The sequence below is a fragment of the Zasmidium cellare genome (genome assembly GCF_010093935.1).
Source record: "Zasmidium cellare ATCC 36951 unplaced genomic scaffold M409scaffold_27, whole genome shotgun sequence".
Classification (NCBI taxonomy): Eukaryota; Fungi; Ascomycota; class Dothideomycetes; order Mycosphaerellales; family Mycosphaerellaceae; genus Zasmidium; species Zasmidium cellare.
This window is the reverse complement of record NW_022986971.1, coordinates 278721-298254: the sequence shown is the minus strand read 5'-3', so window position 1 is coordinate 298254 and position 19534 is coordinate 278721. Positions and strand designations below refer to the sequence as shown.

General features: G+C 53.4%; 9 protein-coding genes across 9 annotated transcripts; 1 reads left to right on the top strand and 8 right to left on the bottom strand.

Annotated features, from left to right (window-relative positions):
• Positions 1-2352: 2352 nt before the first annotated feature.
• M409DRAFT_25529 (uncharacterized protein) lies at positions 2353-3546 on the bottom strand (the record flags this gene model as incomplete). Its single annotated transcript, XM_033807734.1, has 1 exon — positions 2353-3546. The coding sequence occupies one exon, from the start codon at positions 3544-3546 to the stop codon at positions 2353-2355; it is 1194 nt and encodes a 397-aa protein (XP_033665073.1).
• Positions 3547-3888: 342 nt separating this feature from the next.
• On the bottom strand, positions 3889-5232 carry M409DRAFT_68074 (glycoside hydrolase family 28 protein; the record flags this gene model as incomplete). Its single annotated transcript, XM_033817676.1, has 2 exons — positions 3889-4762; positions 4814-5232. 2 exons carry the CDS (start codon positions 5230-5232, stop codon positions 3889-3891), a joined length of 1293 nt encoding a protein of 430 aa, XP_033665072.1.
• Positions 5233-6098: 866 nt separating this feature from the next.
• Positions 6099-6891, bottom strand: M409DRAFT_56880 (uncharacterized protein; the record flags this gene model as incomplete). The annotated part of the gene is made up of 2 exons (XM_033813431.1): positions 6099-6689; positions 6742-6891. The coding sequence occupies 2 exons, from the start codon at positions 6889-6891 to the stop codon at positions 6099-6101; spliced, it is 741 nt and encodes a 246-aa protein (XP_033665071.1).
• Positions 6892-7123: 232 nt separating this feature from the next.
• Positions 7124-7564, bottom strand: M409DRAFT_56879 (uncharacterized protein; the record flags this gene model as incomplete). The annotated part of the gene is made up of 1 exon (XM_033813430.1): positions 7124-7564. One exon carries the CDS (start codon positions 7562-7564, stop codon positions 7124-7126), a length of 441 nt encoding a protein of 146 aa, XP_033665070.1.
• A 2147-nt stretch (positions 7565-9711) lies between these two features.
• Positions 9712-10732, top strand: M409DRAFT_25526 (uncharacterized protein; the record flags this gene model as incomplete). Its single annotated transcript, XM_033807733.1, has 3 exons — positions 9712-10373; positions 10430-10496; positions 10550-10732. 3 exons carry the CDS (start codon positions 9712-9714, stop codon positions 10730-10732), a joined length of 912 nt encoding a protein of 303 aa, XP_033665069.1.
• A 268-nt stretch (positions 10733-11000) lies between these two features.
• On the bottom strand, positions 11001-11561 carry M409DRAFT_25525 (uncharacterized protein; the record flags this gene model as incomplete). Its single annotated transcript, XM_033807732.1, has 1 exon — positions 11001-11561. The coding sequence occupies one exon, from the start codon at positions 11559-11561 to the stop codon at positions 11001-11003; it is 561 nt and encodes a 186-aa protein (XP_033665068.1).
• Positions 11562-12912: 1351 nt separating this feature from the next.
• M409DRAFT_68073 (uncharacterized protein) lies at positions 12913-13858 on the bottom strand (the record flags this gene model as incomplete). The annotated part of the gene is made up of 3 exons (XM_033817675.1): positions 12913-12945; positions 13019-13642; positions 13691-13858. 3 exons carry the CDS (start codon positions 13856-13858, stop codon positions 12913-12915), a joined length of 825 nt encoding a protein of 274 aa, XP_033665067.1.
• A 469-nt stretch (positions 13859-14327) lies between these two features.
• On the bottom strand, positions 14328-16427 carry M409DRAFT_25523 (uncharacterized protein; the record flags this gene model as incomplete). Its single annotated transcript, XM_033807731.1, has 1 exon — positions 14328-16427. One exon carries the CDS (start codon positions 16425-16427, stop codon positions 14328-14330), a length of 2100 nt encoding a protein of 699 aa, XP_033665066.1.
• Positions 16428-16586: 159 nt separating this feature from the next.
• M409DRAFT_68072 (uncharacterized protein) lies at positions 16587-19048 on the bottom strand (the record flags this gene model as incomplete). The annotated part of the gene is made up of 2 exons (XM_033817674.1): positions 16587-18273; positions 18324-19048. 2 exons carry the CDS (start codon positions 19046-19048, stop codon positions 16587-16589), a joined length of 2412 nt encoding a protein of 803 aa, XP_033665065.1.
• Positions 19049-19534: the final 486 nt, after the last annotated feature.

Sequence of the window (19534 nt, the reverse complement as noted above, 5' to 3'; positions counted from 1 at the left end):
GACCAGCCATGTTCAGTATTCAGACTTCGCGCCATGTGATGTTGTTGGCTCGTTTTTGCCACGAATCGGACTGCGTCGTGAAGTATTGACAGAAATTGATTCCTGGCGCCTGAAGCTGTAGAGGATGTAGTCCAGTGAGGTATGTAGCGGTCGGAGTTGCGGCGGCCGTGGTTTCGAATGCACCAATGTCGAGAGGTTTCTTGATGATGTGCTTGGGTCTGGTGGCCGTCCAGTCCGAATAGACATCGGCCGATGCAGCGCATGTGTACCTGAGAATCCTGAATGCTTGTTTGGGAATGGTTCGATCGAAGTTTAGGCGCATAAATATGTTGTGCACGAGCGGAGTCGCTGCCGTTCGATAGTGGCATGGCAGTCGTATTCAAGGCGGATCGCACTCAGCAGCTGCACCACAACGACCGTTCTTGGTGTGGTTATTGACAGGTCATATTGTCGACGTCCCAATATTGCTGAAGCCAGTGATGTTGTCTGGTTGGGCTGTCTTCTCGGTGGTATAGGATGAACATCGAGCAGAACGCCACGCGACAACTGGACGGGTTCCTCGGTTGAATAGCGGATATTCGGGAGCATCTGCATCAGCCCATGTCGACATAGCAGGCTAGAGTGTCGGTTTCTGGCCATTGGCGTGGAATATTGATTCAATGCACACGGTCTGAGAATCCGTCGAACTGCAAGTGAATGGCAGTGGATCCCACCCTCTTCGTTGTTGCTTGCGAACCCCTGATTACGGCTTCTCCCAAGTACCAATAATCCTGGTGCGCGTGTGATTTGCCAGTGAACGGTTGCATTCTTGCAGGCTCTGGAAGACCCGGAAGATTCGACGAGTGGGAGGGCGAGTTGAAGCTCGTGTGGTGTTTGGGCCTCGCACCGCTCGGGGTATATGGCGACCCAGATGCTTGCCTTTCGCGAACAGAGCCCATGGAGTCGATTTCATGATCGATTTCAGGGACAGGGCGGATCGATTGGAGCTTCAATGCATCCCCAGAATCAGATCGAGCTTTGGAATGATGCCTTAGATATTGCCAACGTTGTGACTGAACCGGCAGTAGTGGTCCTCCGTTGCAGAAGCCACGAGTGGGTGACGTTGTGTGAGCATTGACTTGTGCCGATGCAGATGGCGTAGAAAAAGGCCAACAACTGGGACAAATGAATCAATGGTCCTTCTGTGGCATTGGTCGACGGCGTGTTCGTTGATGTGGATATCTAGTCTGCGGACGTTGAGTCTGTGTGGCAGAGGCTGTCAAGCAACGGTGATGACTTCCATGGTGACAATATATTGCTTGGTGCTTCGGCTTTGATGAACGCGTCTCCATCTCAGCAAACGTCTGAGAGGGCTTTGATATCCCAAAGTGCGGTTTGGATAGTTGTGGGGTGTCAGATGGAGGAAGTGACTCGTCTGTGCTTGACAGGCTGTACGTAGTTTGCAGGATGATTCGCGAATCTGCCGAGAGACTGTCTGGGCCGCTGGGTAATGCCGAAGTCTCGAGGCTGGCGATGGTGTCTGGGCTTTCGTTGATGATGTCTCGTCTTGCTGTGCGGGTATAAGGCCTTGCCTGGGTTGCAGGAAGTCATGCAGGAAGTCCGTGACAATGCAAGAGTGCGTCGTGTATTTAGAATTGTGGGCGTGAGAGGCTCAATAGAACAGCCCGTACTGGTCGTCGATGCTTTCCATTGCAGCAATTGTTTCCAGTCCGCTCGGTTCCTGGACCACGACATCCCGGTGAAATCGACGGTGTATGTCATGTCTTTGTTCATATTGCTGTTGATCTCTGCAGGATTGGCATGTACTGATGCTTGGGCCTCGACTCCAATGCCGTCGTCGACGTGGGAGAGCATGGGAGCTTTGATGCTTGTGGTTGAACTCTCCGCAGCAGGATGGCGGGCAGTACTCGGTGATGAGCGCGATAAAGGTTGAATCAGCCCAAATGGAGCCGCCGAGTCCAGTCCCGACAGGCAAAATGAAGCTGCATTCGAGCAGTAAGTCCGCTGCTGGGGCCTGTTGGCCATGGCCGTTGTTGGTTGACTTGGAGGTGTCCCAAGCCTGGGCGACCTGGACGGCCTGGACGGCCTGGACGAGATGATGTCGAAGTGCGCTGTGTGGCTTGGCCGGCATCTGGAATATGGAGCTGTATGTGAACAGCGAGTCCGAAAGTTGAAGCTGTATGCGAACAGCGAGTCTGAAAGTTGAAGCTGTATGTGAATAGCGAGTCTGAAAGTTGAAGCTGTATGTGAACAGCGAGTCTGAAAGTGATGACCATGTTGGTCGAGGGTGTAGTTGGCGGCCATACCACCGGGTCGATAGCACGACAGAGGAGGATCGCAGAAACAGTGCCTCTACTGGGGACATCCACGTGCCTTGGCACGCCGATTGAGGTCCAGCTGATTCTGCAGCATCGCGTTGGCGCGCTGTTGCTTGGCTGAGAGAGGAGGGGGCGGCGACGGCTGCCTGGACATCCGTAGGCGAACGTCCTTGCTGTTACGGAGCGCCTTTAGATTATCCGTCCATCCCTCAAGCTTGCAACGATCCTCCAGAGTCTTTTCAGCCAAACGGCTGAGGTTACCTTGAGAATAGAGCAGAGCGAGGTCTTTGTAAGACTCCTCCTCGAAGGTAACGTGGCCGTGTGCGCAGTTTCGACCGTTTTTGCACGAGCCTCTACTCCAGAAGAACTTGCATGGCTCACCGCGATTTTGGCGGCGCAGAGGCGGTCTCGCCATGTCGGCGAGCACACTTGCTGGCCAGCGATGGGTGCCGTTCATGACTAGAACGGACGCTTTCTCCTGGAGCGAGCCGGAGGGGAAGTTCTGGCGATTAAGCTCCCAGAGATACCTAACCTGGAAAGGAAAGTCATGGCTCTGGTTGCAATCGCCGTTGCAGGCCTGCCCGGTCCAAAAGGCCTGGCAGCCTGCTGTAACTTCAGGGTTCCCCCCAAACTCTGAGGGCTCTGGTGCTTTGGTGGTGGTGGTGGTGGCTGGCGACGGTGCGGGGCCGTTTGCCTTCTTCGCTGCTTTGGCGTTCGCCTCCTGGATAGCAGATTTCTGGTTGAAACCTGCCCAAGGAGCCGTTGGCGCCGGAGCACGATGCTCTCCCTTGCTCTTGTCCATGCTCTTGAGAACGGGAGTCTTGGATTTGGCCTTTGGGAGGGCCGCAGGCGGAAGGGCTTTTGGCGTCGCATCGTCGGCCATGTCGTCGTCCTGAGAGGCGAGCAGCTGCGTACCTCGGCGGAAGTTCTCCTTGCGGCTTCGCCGAATGTTGCTGACGGACTTTCGTATGCCCTGTCGAGCCGCGGTTGAGCCAACGTCGTGAAGGAGATATCCACGACGTTGCTCATGGTCGTGGCGAGCAGCTTCGAGGTCCGCGAGGTCTTCTTGCTCTGCCTCTTCATGGGCGATTTGACACGCCTTGGTGTCTCCGAGGACACCTCTGAGGGCGACCAGCTCTTCGCTGCGTCGCTGAGCCTCATCGTTGGGTGGCATTGCTGCCGGGGTCGGGTTGGCCCTCAAGTAATTCAAGAAATCGCTTGGTGCCATTTTGCTAGATGCATGTCAGCCAACATATCTCTACCGATCGCATATTCAACTCACTATCGTTTTCGTTTGTCTAAGGGAGGTTGAATGTCGCGACGCGCCCAATGTTGTGTCCGGCGTCGCTTGCCAAGCCCGCTAGCGCCGAAATTCCCACACAAACGGGGAAGGAGCGGGACTTGGTGCAAGTCGGGTGAGACGATCTCACATACTCAAATGCCAGATACGCTCGGGTTCCATTCACTATTCAAACTGTTCTAGGTCTTCTTGTCTACTCGAAGCAAAATGCCCGCGATTTCCACCCGACTGCGATCAACGAGATTCTTCTGAGTTCTAGATCGGCATGCATCATCTCCGCGGATTCTCCTCCCATGGCTTCCCAGTGCAATTGAATCCATTTGGATCCACGACTGAATCGCAGAGGTAGATATCCGGAACAGTACTGTTGGTCGTAGTAACGATCCCGTCCATCTCATCAATCACGATGCCGGTGCAGGGACTCGCGGCACTGCACTGCACATCGGCCATCACTCCACTAGTAGTCGTGCCAGTCCAGTTTCTGAGCGTCAAGTCCCGAATGTTGAACTCCGATGTATCGCAGTTGCCACTGGCAGAATTGTAGCTCGTACATTGCGTCACCGCAAGGATGCCACTCGCATTCTTCAGCACAAAATCCTCCAATGTCACATTCGCTGCATAGCCAAGACCGCCCCCGCCGCCATTTGGTGGATAGCCACTACTGACGCCAGTCCAGGTCTTGAAGTAGGCGCCATAGCGCATATCGTTGATTGTGATGTTGCGAGCGGTGACATTCTCCACGATTTCATAGGCACCATCGTACTGTCCGATGCTGCCGATTGCGACGCCCAGTCCAGTATAGAAATCGCAGTCCTCGATGAGAATATTAGTGCTGTTGGCCTTCGTACTGATCGAATCGTCTCCATTGTCGACGGTCCAGCCGCGGAAAGTAATGTTGTCAGCATATACTGTGTCTGCCCCATCCGTGTTGAGAGAGGAAAATTCAAAGCCGACTTGCTGTTTCGTGTCGGTTGAGTTTACGTAGATGTCTTCGAGAAGGATATTCTGGGAATGGATGATGGTCATTGTCCACATCTGGCTTTGGACAAAGCGGGTGGAATCGAAGATGCTGTCCTTGGTTCCGGTTATCGTGATCTGGTGAGGACGGCCTGGGTAATTGTTCGTACCGTTGATGAAGTCGTACCTGATGAAATCAGACCTCTCATCTCATCGAGGTGAAGAGACGAGAACATACCAAACTTGCCCATTTCCATCCAAGGTACCCACTCCAAACCCATCCCACCTGATTCCATCACCGCCAAACAGCCAAGCTGAAGACTGATTCTGATATCCAACCGGTAGGCTGTGGTTTAACCAGTAAGGAATGTTTGTGTCCCAGAGCAGCGTTCCGTGAAGCTCAATATCGACATTGGACAAGCCGGTCGTATTCATGACAGACTTGACATGATATGTCTCATTGGTGAAGATGATCCTGCCGCGATCGTCGGCCGAATTATGACCACACCGCTGGAAAGCTTCGACAATAGCCGGGGCGGAATCATTCGTGCCAGAGGCTTTCACCACGCAGACATTTCCGTGGTGCTTCCATATGCCAGCCGGAGAGGCAAAGACAGGCAGAGCAGGCAAGAGAGCTGCTGCGTTAAGAAATTTCATCCTGCAGATCCAGAACGATACGAAGAGCAGCAACGGCGGTAGCAACAGATATTGAAGCCGAGACATACTTCTTCCCATTTGTACTCGCACGGCGTCTTGTCGTTTGCGATCCATATGCCATCATCGTCTCCATCAGAGGCCCACAGGTTTCGGACTAGAAGCCGGCGCTTCACGAATAAGAACGTCGAAGAAGCCGAAGAGGTGAAGTCGAAGTGCTTCGTGTCCTCGAGACGAGGGTAAAACGTCGGGTGAGGGGCACCAGGATTCACCACGGGGAGCTCTGTGGAGACGTCGGCTTTTGAAGTTGGAAAATTTGTTGCTTAATGACGCAGGCGTGGTGGAACGTCTGCCCGCAGTATTCTTGAGCTGTCTAAGCATTGCGGACTATGAGCGCGAACATGAGGGATGACCTTGCCCAGCGTTCCACTCCGAGCGGGGCGACGAGGGTACGAAGGGATTGAAGAGGAACGCGATGAGTCGGTAGAAGCTTTTGTTGTGCATGGACTTAACCGACATGTTCTGTTGTTCCTCCCCTGGCGAGACTTGCATTGTTCACGCAATGTCAAATATGTCTCACCACCATCACCAAACCCGTTCATGATGGATGTAGACCGGCTTCTCGGTGCTTAACACCTGTGGCACGAGTCTGCTTCCTTCATCGTAAGAACTTCGCAGATTTGGCAAGGAGCAACACTCTGTGACTCGAGCACTGCCTGAAGACAGATACCACTCCCTTGAAGGGCGGCAGTTTCCAAGCGTAGGCGCTGAGATTGGTTTCGAGGTTGCAATCGTTGGAACACACGCCTGGAAGTCGCCCTCACGGTGGGGCAAATGATCCGCGACGCGCACTGCATCCGATATGATCCTCAATCCCCGCCACCGTATACCACATCAACAACACCGCGATAGCTCGTCCTCTTCAACTTGGCCCTGACCACCACGCCTCTCGCCTCCTTGCTCATACCCTCGTGCCCGCGTTCCTGACCCAATCCCCACACAGCAGCCAGATTGATGGCATCCCATGGCCCTCGCAGCCCCACTGCACCGGCTTTGGATTCAGAGGTTATGATCAAACCCCTCGCTCTACTCGCTCTTATAAGCTGGGTGGCATTGCTGATGAGATTGCGGCGAGCGGTGGCATCGCCAAGCAAGCCTTGAGAATAGCTCAACTCAAAGCGCTTCCCCGATTTGATGGCTTCGCTCAGGGTCTTGTACTTAAAGAAGAAAGAGAGTCGCTGGGTCAGGTCAAGCGAGATGATGTCGCAGTCTAGCGAACCGCAGGCCAGCTGAAAGGTGCGTTCATCGACGGGTCGTAGGGCGAGCAGATCGTACTCCTTGGCGAGGGCAGCCAGTCGAGCGTTCTGATGCGTTTCGGTGAGGACGAGGGTGACGCGACGGAGGACGGTGAGCTTGCTGGGGGTGTCTTTGGCGGGGAGGGGGTTCGGGATGGGACTCTTCTATTCAGAAATCAGCCTTTGAAATCAGATCAATCGATGTTGCAAGCCATACCAGATCGGCAGGCAGCTTGCCATAGATGGTGTGGTTCAGAGCGACGACACTGTAGCCCAGCTCCTGCGCAAAGGCGAGGGTGCGCGAGACGTCGTCGGTGGGCTGCCACGGGACGTTGAGGTCGTAGAAGCTGTTGCTCTGCGCCGCCATGGGGGTGTGTTGGTTGGCTTACCGCTGCTGGGAAACTACATGGTGGAATGTGCGGGAGAGAAAGACTGACTATGGCTGCACAGGCTGCAAATCTGAAGTGCTTCGCATGCCGCTTAGCTTTTGATTGGCTGCTGTCATCAAATTCTAATCAAAGCTCACCACCATTCACTGCTCACCACCATTCACTACTCCCCTTCCTCCACCTCCAACATCTGTTCATGCTCGTTCCCCCCTAATTCAGTTTTGGTGGCCAAGGAAGCGGTGGTGGACACGGCCCTTCCGCCGGGAAGCATTCGACGGACAAGGAGCCAAACAGCCGACTGTTGCACATGCCCTCGTCCAAAACCCACTTCTCGCCGTGACAATTCGTCCCGGACCACGCAATTGGGAAGCATGGGCATGTGTCCGGTGGGACGATGATGGTCGGCCACACCGATCCAGCGTTGGTCACGCTCTGGCAGGCCTGCTCCGAGACGGCCCATCGCGCCCCATCTCGGACCCCCGTCCCCTGCGTGTTCTCACGTAGACACCCTCCGAACGAGTACACCCGCATCTCGATATGGATGTTTTCATCCACAGTGTCTGCTCCGTCTACTTCGTCGCTCGGCATAGGTGATGCGCCGACCAATGCCGCGCAGAGAGTGATGGAGAGGCCGGTGATGGAGAATTTCATCTTGTAGTGGTGTGTGCTGTTTCTTTGATGTACTTGGCTGCGAGCTGAACGATGCCTCTTCCAGGCTCCTTTATATCTCGCCTTGGGACCACAGCAAGAGGTTGAACACACCTTCCAAATTCAGGCGGCCTCATAGACACCAACACACCTTACAACATACCACACGTTGATCCTGCTCATGCCAGTGAACTGGTGATATGTCCCCAGCCAGGAAATCGATCGAGCAACCCACCGTTAAAGCAATGGATCTCTATACGCCTACTTCATCGCCTAGTGGGATCCTGCAAGAAGCGGACAAGATCAGCCTAAAGTTCTTACCGGTCCTACCATCATACCAAAGTCCAGGTCTCACCGAAAAATCACGTTTGCGTAGGGTAAGAACCTGAAGTTGGTGATGTAGATACCATGGAGAGAGTGGACAATGCGAGAGGTCCGTCGGAGTCGCTCGGTCGACGAATACATCTTGTTCGGCTCCTCCTCGAAACAAGCTTTACTGCAGTGGTTCTCTGCTACGATCTCCTCGCTCATGTGGCACATACCTTCTGCACGCCAATTTTGCCCCCTTGGCAAACGGTTGCCATACTGACCTGAAACAACATTGATCAGCCATGACCCCATTGTTGCATCATTCAGAGAGTACAGTCTACAACATGGCCAGGAATCGTCCAAGTCACGATACCGACCGAAGTTCATCGAGGTCAAATAACCGACTGTGATACTCCATTCGATGCTGTTGCCTCTCGATGCCTGGCGTCTGGGTCGGCAAGGCGAGGTCATGGACTTTGGTCGAATGTGTTTTTCATCTACACTGGTCTTCTCTTGACATCGCACGATACACAAAAACAGGACTCTTCTCACCTTGGTATGGAGTCTAATCATGAAAGATTTAAGCACAATCAGTCGCAGTGGTCGATCAACTGCATGCAACAAAGCCTGCAGCTCCAGCTTGATCGGAGCTGAAGTACCTCGGCCCAAGTTACTCGAGTCTGAGCGATGTTCAGCAATCAAGTTGGTATGCTGCAGGAGAAGCAGTCGCGGAAGGTGGACATTCGACGAGCCTGGCACTTGAAGGTCACGCCAGCCCAACATTCACTTGCGGCTTGGCACTCATGTGAATGTGCCTCAGGCAACATCAATGGCCCCCAACTTGATCCTCCCACATGGAGCTGGTTTAGTTCTGCATGAACCACATGCAGTCAGGTGGCCGAGGAACTGTACGTGGCCGATCACCAACTCGAACTGCTTTCCTGCCAGGACCCTCACGTATGATCCCACCGGTGTAGGCGAGACAACCCAATTTAGACGAAGGTTGGAGCACTTCCAGCCCGCTTCCGAAGACGCTTCTACTTGTCAAAGTCCGGGAGTATGTATGGAGATGACTGAGAACTCGCTTGTGAAGCGTTGACCTACCAACATCAAAGCTTGGTGCAGCTTGCCGCCTGCCAAGAAACACAACGCAGATCAGAGTGTTAACCATGGTTGCTTCGAGACATAACACCTTCTACTTTGGATGAGCTTTCCGACAGCCATTCCAAAACGCTTCTAGACTGACAATATCTCCAACCTTGTTTGACGACCTCGTGCATTAATACTGTGCCGATCTGAGCCCTCGCCAGCCTAAGCAGCGAAAAGGCCAGGCTGAGCTTGCCAGCAGTCTACTTTTGAGGAAGAGGAATGTCACCACATATTGCAACACATCAACGCCATGCACAACCCGCCCTTCAACTGGCATATGCATGCAGTATGAAGAACATCTACTAGTCCTTAAACATGCGCGGAAACGGAACCTCTCAATTCCTTACGGTGTCCGACTGGCTCATAACGACGGCACTGGGCTGGAAAGAGGTATAGGTGGGTGTTGAGGAGGGTGGAGGAAGGCGGGATCTTCTAACTTGACTTCAGCCTAACGGACATATGGTGGTGAGAGCGGAAAGATTGGGTCTCGGCGCTGCACTGTACTGTCCGCCTGATCAAAGTACATGAATGTTTTGTCGAGAGGGCTAGCAGAGGGTGGGAGATCTGTCATTGTATATATTAGTTGCTGTGTCTTCGTTGTCTCGGTCAGTATCAAAGCCAGCATTTCCAGCTACTCCAACTTGACAAGATCAGTCGACAGGACCATCATGCCTCATCTATCTTCCGCAGCAATGGCAGCCGCCATGCTTATATCTGTCGCATACAGCATTCCTGTCGAGCAACGAACCAATCCGTCAACCACCAACCTACTGGGCTTCGATCCCGATTACGTCCACGTCTCTTCTGCCAACGACGTCGCCCCTCAAATAGTGACCCAACACGCACAGACCCTCCATACGTTGATCAATCCTAGCCATAACCTCACAGCTCCTTCTTCAAGAGGCACAGCACACCAGAGGCGGACAAATGGACCTGATGACCGATACGAATTCACAGATCAGTCAGACTATCCATGGCGGATCGTGGGCAAAATCCAGTGGTCCAGCGGAGTCTTTTGCTCGGGCTCGTTGATCGGGCCTCGCCACGTTCTTACCGCCCATCACTGCGTGCCGACGGATGGTTCGTCCGTAACATTCTCGCCCGGCTTTGACAATGGTCCCGGTCCAGTTGGAAGCGCTCAAGTCACCACGGCCGTGACTACCGAAGGCTGCGGTGATGGTGACTGCGTGACGAAATGCGACTTTGCCATCATGATCATCGACCAGCGCCTGGGCGATAACCTGGGTTACTTTGGAGCCGTTGTGCCTGACACGAACCATTATAACAAGGAAGGCTACTTCGAGACAATGGGTTATCCAGGTGACCGTGATAACGGCGCTCGGCCATATCGGCAGTGAGTAGTCGACCATATCTCGAGGACCCACATCGCTGACTTGTCTCTTTCTCCAGGGATGGAAACGGCATTCCCAACCCAGGGCCACACGCTCAGTTCACCTGTGACAGCACTGGTCCATTTGTGAGGCATTTTCCAGGCAGATCTCTTAGAAACATGCGCTGACAACCATGTAGTACAGTGACAGCGATGTAGCTGGTGGTCAATCCGGCAGCGCTTTCTGGGATCCCAACTTCAATGTTTGGGGTGCACTCTCCTTGAGGATCTATGGCTATCCCAACAACGTTGAAGCAGCTGCCTGGGCTTCTGGTGATGCTCTGGTCAATACGGTGATTGGTACTCGGAATGATTTTGCTTAGTGATGTTGTTTCTCGTTCGGATGAGGCCTTGGTAGCGTGGGAGTAGCTGAAGAGCAGATAATGACAAGTCGTCAATGTCCAGCTTATGAACTTGCCCCATGCCCATGTTCATTGCCTCTTGTTGTCCACGGCATGAAGAAAGAGCCCGGTCCTAGCCCTATCCAATTGACCAGCAAGGGTGAGTCCCGGGCCGAGTTTACTGTAAGATTTGGAGAGCCGGTGGACGTCGTCAGGTTTGAGCCGAGTCCGTGCCTGTGAAGAAGACACATCACATGTGGACCTGCTCTGTGTCCGGCTCCCGAGTGACAGGTTTGCCCTGAATATAACCATCTTCCAGAACACCACACATCCCCCTGATACCCGCCTGCTTGAACAACAACCACCGACCAAACCTCTTCCTCCACTTCCACAGAACGACCGCGCCTCGCCGTGTATCCGCAGGCCGACCAAGGATCTCGATTAGCATGAACACACTAGCATGGCCACTCCTCTCATCCATATCAATTGACGTGTTGATCACTCTGACTTGATACTCTGGATGAATCTCGGCAAACTCGCGATGCAGATCGAGATACTCGTGGTAAGACGTACTGTCTGGATGACCCGAGTTGACGGCTTTGAAGTCTGGCGCAATGAAAGGCGGGACGTCCGCTTCTGCGTACACAGTCCGGTGATTGATGTCCTGGATGCAGATGTGGCTCAGATCCATAAGCTCTTGAGCTAGTGTCGAGTCATATGAGGAGGCCTGGGCGACATCATCGCCAGTCGTAGGTGGAGCCAAAATATCGAGAGACGTTTGCGGCGTGGATGGCTCCATGTTGGTCGTCATTGTGTGTGCCCTCGAATGTCGAAAGCAAGTCAAAGCAAGCAGAAGTGAGGTCAAATTTGACATTGAAGTAAGAACCTAGTCCCATCGACGGAATCCCTCCGTTTGGTACCGGTTACGGTGAGTCCATTCCCAGCTTGGTCAGCAACTATACAGGCATTAAAGTTTGACGGGTTTGGCAATCCGGATGTGTTTGGGATTGGCATGTCGTCACATATTAGACCTCATGTCGATATAGTTAGGCCCAGTCGGCCGTAAGGCTACTGGCCTCCTGAGATGAGAATTGTAAGCGATTCGGCAGATGGAAAGTGGGTCGTCCTTTCCAATCAAAAGGCCATCTCATGGATTGCAAGAACGTCTGTAATAGAATTAGTCCGGCTCAAATATCATAAGCACAATCAACCAGCTGCCCCATCCGCAGATCGTGAACTCGTACTGCCACGTTCACCGTTCACACCAGCATCCAACGAGGACACCCTGCTGTGCCTCCGCACAACCTTCTGCACGATCCAACTCATCCGACTCCCGTTCGTCCTCGAGCTGTCTGTTCTCTGCAAAGAAGTCGGAGACTCATGCTTCACAGCCTTCTCCAAACCGCCCACCCCAATCTCAACAAGAAACACCTTGACGTCTGCTTTCACCAAAGTCTCCGCTCTGGCCATCACACGATAGTGTTTACCAAAGGCCATGCTTCCGAAGTCGATCGTATCAAAGGCTTTGGAGCATGACTTGAGAGCTTCGAGGCTTTGACACTCAACGATGTCGAACCCAGGCTCACGGTCCGAACCAGTTCCAAGCAGGATGGCCACTCGAGGGGAATTTACGTCTTCTGTCCCGACCAGAATCGCTGCTGATAGTCGGGGTCCTTCTTTTGTCATCCTGAAAGTGACTGGCAACTGTTCGGGCACGTTCGCAGGATGCTTGAGTTCTTTGAGAACACCTTTGGCGTCTTTGTTTGAAAACTTGGGCGGCTGAAACTGGACATCCAGCACTTCGAATCCTCCCCATGCTCTGAATCTATTGATATGGAACACTCGCATCGAGTAAGACGCCTCCTTCTGCCGGGGTGGATGTAAAACGCCATTCTGGTGTAGCGAGATTGCCGATGGATAGACCCCCAGTGGAGGGATCGATTGGCGGACAAAAATCTGTTCAAGTTTGCCCCTGAACTCCACAGACCCGAGCTCATCACATCGTATGCGTACATACTGACGGTCGCCAGTTGGAAGCTTTCGAAGGTAGATGGCCAGAAATTGGCTGTTGGCCTTTGGATCCGGACATTGCAGAGCTGCAACAAAGTGGTCGCCTCGACCATCAGGCATAAGATGCAATGAAATCCCAAGTCCTCGATTGGTCATGTCAAAAGGCTGCTGTTCCTCGTACGGATCTTTGAAATACTGGGACGATGCCGCAAACGCTCTTGGGCTGTCAGCAAGTAATCCGTGAGGACCGTCGCCGACCTCTGCGTCACTCCACGCAAAGATTGACGGATCGTCATAGCATTTGATAATCTCTTGTTGCAGTCGGAGGAACGCTTTCTTTTCGCCTTCTCCATACAATACCGACATATTGACGCCCATCAAACCCATGATTGAGTAGGCACGGTCTTCTGGCAATGCCGTCTCTCGCTTCGCAGCCCAGGACATACGCTTGGCGACCGATTGCACTTCCACCAGGTTGTTGTCTTCGATGATGGGAACATCAATAGCGGTAGCGGTGGATAGCAATCCAGATAGCTCGTGCTTGTCCCCAAGTCGGATCCATTCCATAGAGTAAAATACGACGTGGCCGGGCGCGAGAAGTTCAGTGAGCGTCCAGCCACGATTGAACCAGCGACTTGTTAGAGTCCTGGACTTGCCATACTTCATCTCGTGCCACTCCTCAAGAGGAACGTCCTCCAGAAAGGCATAGCAGATGGCGGACTCCTGACACCATTCGTATGCCGAGTTGATGGCTTCATTCAACTCCGCGCTGCTGCTGCGGTCTATACAAACGGTGTCGACCCAAAGCCATTCCTTGCCATCCTCATCAGCTTGCTCGAGTGCAAATGCAAGCTTCGCCCAGCCAGGCTTCTCCGTGATTGACTGCTCGACGTTGAGATTGACAGCGATGCGTGCTTCATACTTTCTAACCTGAGGATCACAATGAGCGAGTAAGTCGGTGAACAGGATTTCGTCGTGAGCTGTAGCACTCCAGGTATGCGACAAGATTGCGTAGCGTTCCTTTTGACCGCGAAACTCGTGAAGCTCCAGCGTAGAAGGTTGTCCCGAGACGAATGGTCCAGTTTTCAGCAGCCGCATGGCTGGTTAGACCAGATATCCTGTTCGTGGCGGCAGATGGTGGCGGTCGTTGACTATTATCCGCCGCGCCGAGCTCCCATTGTCGAGACATCAAAGCTCGTGGGGGGTGGTACAGGTTGGACTTGGCGAGATTGGTTCCGGGTCGACAGCGCACCACGTGCGGGAGTGGGTGACACAATGCCACTCCTGTACCACCACCTTCCCTGTTTCTCTGCGCTGTATGGTGGTTTGTGCAGTGCGGTGACTGCACAAGTCGAACCACAATACAATCTCGGAGGGAGCTTGATCCCGTGTCCGGCATGCAGCGGATCAACTCGCGTGAAACATGGAACATCCAAGTATTGGCACTCTAGCCGCATATCGCGAGTGCGGTATGTATCTTGTATATCACTCCCTTTTTTCTCATAAGAGATATCCCCGCCCCCATGTAAATCGGCTCCAATTCGACGCCGGCTACAAAGACCAGACATCAACCGAAAAGGAACAACTTTGTCTTGGCCTTTCGACACGCCTCCATCAAGGCATCCGGCTCAGCAGAAGGCTTATACCTTTTGGTGACACCAATGCGCGAGAAGGAGCCATCGTCTTTGCAAGCCAAAGCAATACCAACCGGCTCAGAAGGGCTGCCTCTCTCGTAGATTGGTAAAAAGTACAGATCACGCTCGAGATCCGACCCAGCCTTGGGCGCATTGTCAAGCTCGAACTTGATCAAAGCATTGCCAACCTTGAATGTGCACAGTCTTGAGTCGGACCCAAGATTTTGTCCATCCGCTCGTGCCATCGGAAGCAATTTGCCAATGCAGACCAGGTATTCCCACTCGCCATTCAATTCTGCTGATGCACCCACCAAGACTGTCGCAAGAAGGGCTTGAGGTAAAGGGTCCAATTGGGTAGAGACTTTGGGGTCATAGCCCAACATCAACGAAACTTGGCCATCGATCGAAGCCCAGCTCCAGCTAGGTGCTCGTGGAGGGTCCGCACGGTGGGCACCTCCTTCCATTCGAGCCCAGCAAAGCGCTCTGGGTAGGTGTCTCGAGAAGATGCCATGAATGTATTCGTCGGCTCCATGCTTCATAATGCGATCTGCTATTCCCTGGATGGCTCGCAATTTGTCTTGATTCGGTTTGGTCAAAGCTCTGCGGGTATAGGCACTTACAACACGCGACCACAGCCGATATGGGTCAGTTTCGGGGGCGTCGAGTACACCAGGCCGAAGCGCGGTTGCGGGATTTCTCCCATCTGCTATGCGTCGTGCCGGTCGTTGGCATGGGAATGTTTCTGAGAGTAATGCTGCCTCATGGCATTGCCACCAGAGCTGCTCCCGGCCAAAATGGAGCATTCGACTTGGAAGTAGCTGTTCCTGGGCGACCCACGCTCGTGTGAAGAGGTGGTGGCTACCGAATCGATCGAGAACGCTGGAGCTGCTACCATACTCCGAGAGAGCGAATGTGCGCCTGTCGTGCAACGTCGACAACGCTGCCTGTAGCGGCAGTGGCTTTTCCATGCCCGATCGTGAGTCAAACACCCACTCCATCATCTCAAGGTTGGATTTGGGTCCAGAAAGGCTTGACTGTTGACTTTTGTCAGTCAAAGGGATCCAGTCGAGCCGATGAGATAGTCCAGTAAATGGCGTTCGTTCTTGAAAACACCCACCACGCGAATCTTGGGAGGAGCTGGAAGCCACATTCAACAGGCTGTTCGCATAAACTTGTTCCATCAGCAGAGACTCCCGTTCCCAGTCTTGCACACTCGCAGGCGAGCTTCCTTGGAGGATACAAAAGCTGTCGATCCAGACATACGACAGACCAAAGAACAAGATGGTTTGGATGAAGTCCCGAAATGACGCTGGAAAGTCTTCGACCCGTCTGCCGAAATTCCGCATATCTGCAATGTTGTCAGGAGTGAGGACGTCGATGGGATGTACACCCCAGCAGTGGCTGAGAGTAGCATAAGGCGCATTCGGTCGATTAGATGCGGTCTCTATGAGTCGAACAATACCTCCATCGGGGTCGACACGCAAAAGTCGCGAGGGGTACCAGGTTGGATCGCGGCTTTGACTACAAAGCTGGTGAGCGTTGAGGCACTGACGAAGCCAATGCTGTCCAAGTTCAAGGCAAGTGGAATTCCCGGTTGAACGGCAGTCCAAAGACCGCAGGCTGAGGTCCAAAGCATAGTGATCGTTCTCAAATTCATCAAGATCGAAGTCGATCACGGTAAAGCCACTACGACCTTCAGCACTGGATGGCGCAATTCGAACGCTCAGCCCGAATGCGCCTTTGACAGAGACCAGGCCATCGTCCAAGTCGTGCGGGTGGAGAGGAAGGCCAGTTCTCACATTGATCTGGTAGGATGTAGGACCGTCGGCATCCTTGGTCTGGTTGGATACTCGAGAGCAGACGTAGCAACCATCAGACGCGGCTTGGCGAAGTGCAGCGAGAGACTCGTGGTGGGCCTTCCAAGCTGTCGTCAGCACCCTCCATTCATCGTGCAAGTAGACGAGCTGCACGCTCCCAGTCCACGCATGGAACGATCCATCCTCAAAGATCGACGTGCAAGTGGTACACAGCATGCTTCGTCTTGGAGGTGGAAGCTGAGACGGAGGATTCACGCGATGGAAAAGTAGCCAGCCTTGGCAAGGCCGCCCACATCCCGAGCCATGTCACCATACTATTCGCAACAACGTCCCATTAAAGCTATGCAGTACTCATATGGCGACCATATTGCCACCTCAGCTGTCACCACTCGAGACGGGTCCATCGTCCGGCAGCGCAAAACACCTCTCCACGCTATCAGCATTATTCCCCCACCAGTTCGGCATTGTGATGACCTTCGCCGCCCCAAAGCACAAGAAGATCAGAAGCATGTTCAGGTTGAATCCAGCATCAAAGGCGGCGGCCAAGATGTAGTTGTACCGACTCCATAGCTCATATCGATACCTGTAGGCCCAGAACATGACAACGAACCCGCCGAGGAAACGGGAGAAGTAGCCTGTGGAGATGTTGCCGTAGAAGGTCGAGGCACCCGAGAAGAAGATCGTCGAGTTCCAGAGATTGAATTTGGCGCGCGGAAAGAGGCGATGGAGGGTGTAGATAACCACAGGAACACCAGCGCCGACGAGGAAAGCGTATGGGAGAGGTGCGAAGATTTTCTCTCTGAACAGTCGAGATGGTCCGACGAGAACGTACTGGACACCAGTACTCAAGGCCGACGCGACAGTCTGGCCCGTCCAGATATGGGCTGGGTCAGTCAAAGTACCATTCAGGTACTCGCGCTTCGAGTCCAAGATCCATCTCATGGTTCCGTAGTTGATTGGCACTCCAATGATTGTGCCAAAGATCTGGCTCACAAACACCGCCCGAGGAGGAACATGCATATAGTGGCCAATCTTCTGGTCCTGCATCATGTACTGTGCTCTATACCAGGCATCGCCGGCGATAGAACTGTAAATGGATGCACCGGCTGGGTTGCGATTCCCGGACACTGCCTGCAACATCGTCCCGTATAGAAGTTCGTTGAAAGTCCCAATAGGCAGCTGATAGTTCGACACGGCAAACAGCCATCCCATGGGAATGATGGTGAGCGCACCGGTAGCCACCGCAACGAAGTAAGTCCAGACTGGAATGAAGAGGTTGCCAGTGGCTATGCACGTGATGAGCGCAACGAAGGAGCAAAGAAACAAGACAGTATACCACCACAGCGGAACCTCCTTGTAGCTTCTCATCAAGATGTTCAAGCGGTCGGCGTACTGATGGTTGATGCCCTCGCCCGGGTTCTTCTGCCTTGCCCTAAACTTGGTGAATGCAGAACGAATCTGCTTGTAGCCGAAGCATGCGATCCACGCATAAGCCGACGTATACGAAGCGTAGTCGAAGAACATTGACCACAGTTGCTGCGTTCCCTGGTAGATCGGCCCGTTCAAGTCGTATGCGGTTTGATTGAGGGTATTGTCCGGCGTGACAAGGTCTGCCACGGGGTAAAGAGTACCGTTCTCTCTCAGCGGTCTGTTCGTCTGCAATCCATAGTGGTAAGATCCAAGCTTGCCAAATTGAGCGGCCGGCATCAGCACCCAGCAGCACAGTACGTATGACATGAAGAGCACGACCTGTGTCCACCAAGGACTGAGGAATAGATTGACTCCGGCGTTGTAGTTGGAGATGTTGGCCCAGTCAAAGGTAAGATTGAGGAAGCCCATTCCACCAAGCCCGGATCCAATGAAGTTGGCGGCCTTGTTGTGAGGCGCGACCCAGCAGAGGAACGCCAAAGAGCCAAAGAATGGCATGACGAATTCAGGCAAGAACTGCCAAAGCGTCACTCCGAAAAGGACGCCCCAAAACACCCACATCTGCTTGCGTGCAGTCTTAGTAGGTGCCTGACGCTGCTTCTTCTGTGTTTCGAAGAGCGCACTCTGGCAGAGTCTGGACTGTATTAGCGACACACCAAAGCCCCAGGGGGTCGGGATACTCACGATTGAAACCACGGATACGCAGGTTCGTACATCAAGATCTGCCGTCCAATGGCCGCAAAACTGTATCCCGTCCAGACAATTGCAAGCATAAAGAAGATTGCAGCGCCCGCATTTACCCGCTTGTTGTAGTACAGCTCTGCCAGCGCAAGCGGCGTTACTCCCAAGTTACCGATGGCCCCAGAAGTCGTCGTGATGGTGACTAGTACATGCTCTTTCGTAGTCCATGGACCCGGGTTCATACTAAACTTCCACCTGGTTCCTGGAACGGTAATGGGCTTCTTGGGCAAAACTTTGGCCAGCCATATTCCGACATAGTTGCTGGCAATCTGAACGAAAAAGACCGAGTAGGGTGCGTAGGTGGTGCGAAAGCTGTTCATCTGAGAAAGAAAGGCACCAGGAGCGACAAAGATGGTAGCAAGGACCCAATACCGGAACGTCAGGCAAAGCTCGGTGGGATCATCGTGCAGGCTGACGACTCTCAAGACCTGCGGAGGAATGCCCTTCAACTGCGGATCTTGCGGGTTTTCAAGGTCGGCATCAGTCTCGACGACTTCTTCGTTGACCAGCTTGTCTTTCGGTACATCGCTCGACGTTTCTGGGTACACCTCGACACCTGTGGTGTGGACCTCTGGAGTGATCGACGAAGCTGGCTTTTCATTCTCGCTGGCAAGGGTTGCGCGCGATCGCAGCCGCGCTGGGTCGGATGATGGTGCAGTGTCGGCCATGTCAAAGTCGAGCTTGTCAAGCTTGTCTCAATGCTTGTCTGGCGCCACCACGGTTCAAATATCGAACATGTTTATACGAGCGGCCATGTGGGAATCCGAGGCCACGAAAAGTTAGTCCTCACCACTGGCAGCTGATTTGACAAAAGTGGCGTTATCTGGGTTAGCGGATTCTGTGCTTGGGGAGAATGTAACGGTAGCGGTCTTTCTGCTACAGAAGAGGCAGGTACGGAGAATTTCCAACAACGAACCAAGCAAAGCATGTGGCACAGTGGAGGGGTGTGTGGTGTCGGCTCAAAGTGACGCACCAAAGAGGACACCCGACACTGTTGTGCCGATGCTATGCTCGTATTATTTCACTCACGTATGCAGATTTCACAGACTGCACCTTGCATGCCCCTATGAAGACCCGAGATTGAGAATGCGTTGGGCCTGTTACTATTTATCACGTCAATACGAGGCGAATGATTCCTGAATGGCGTGCTCACC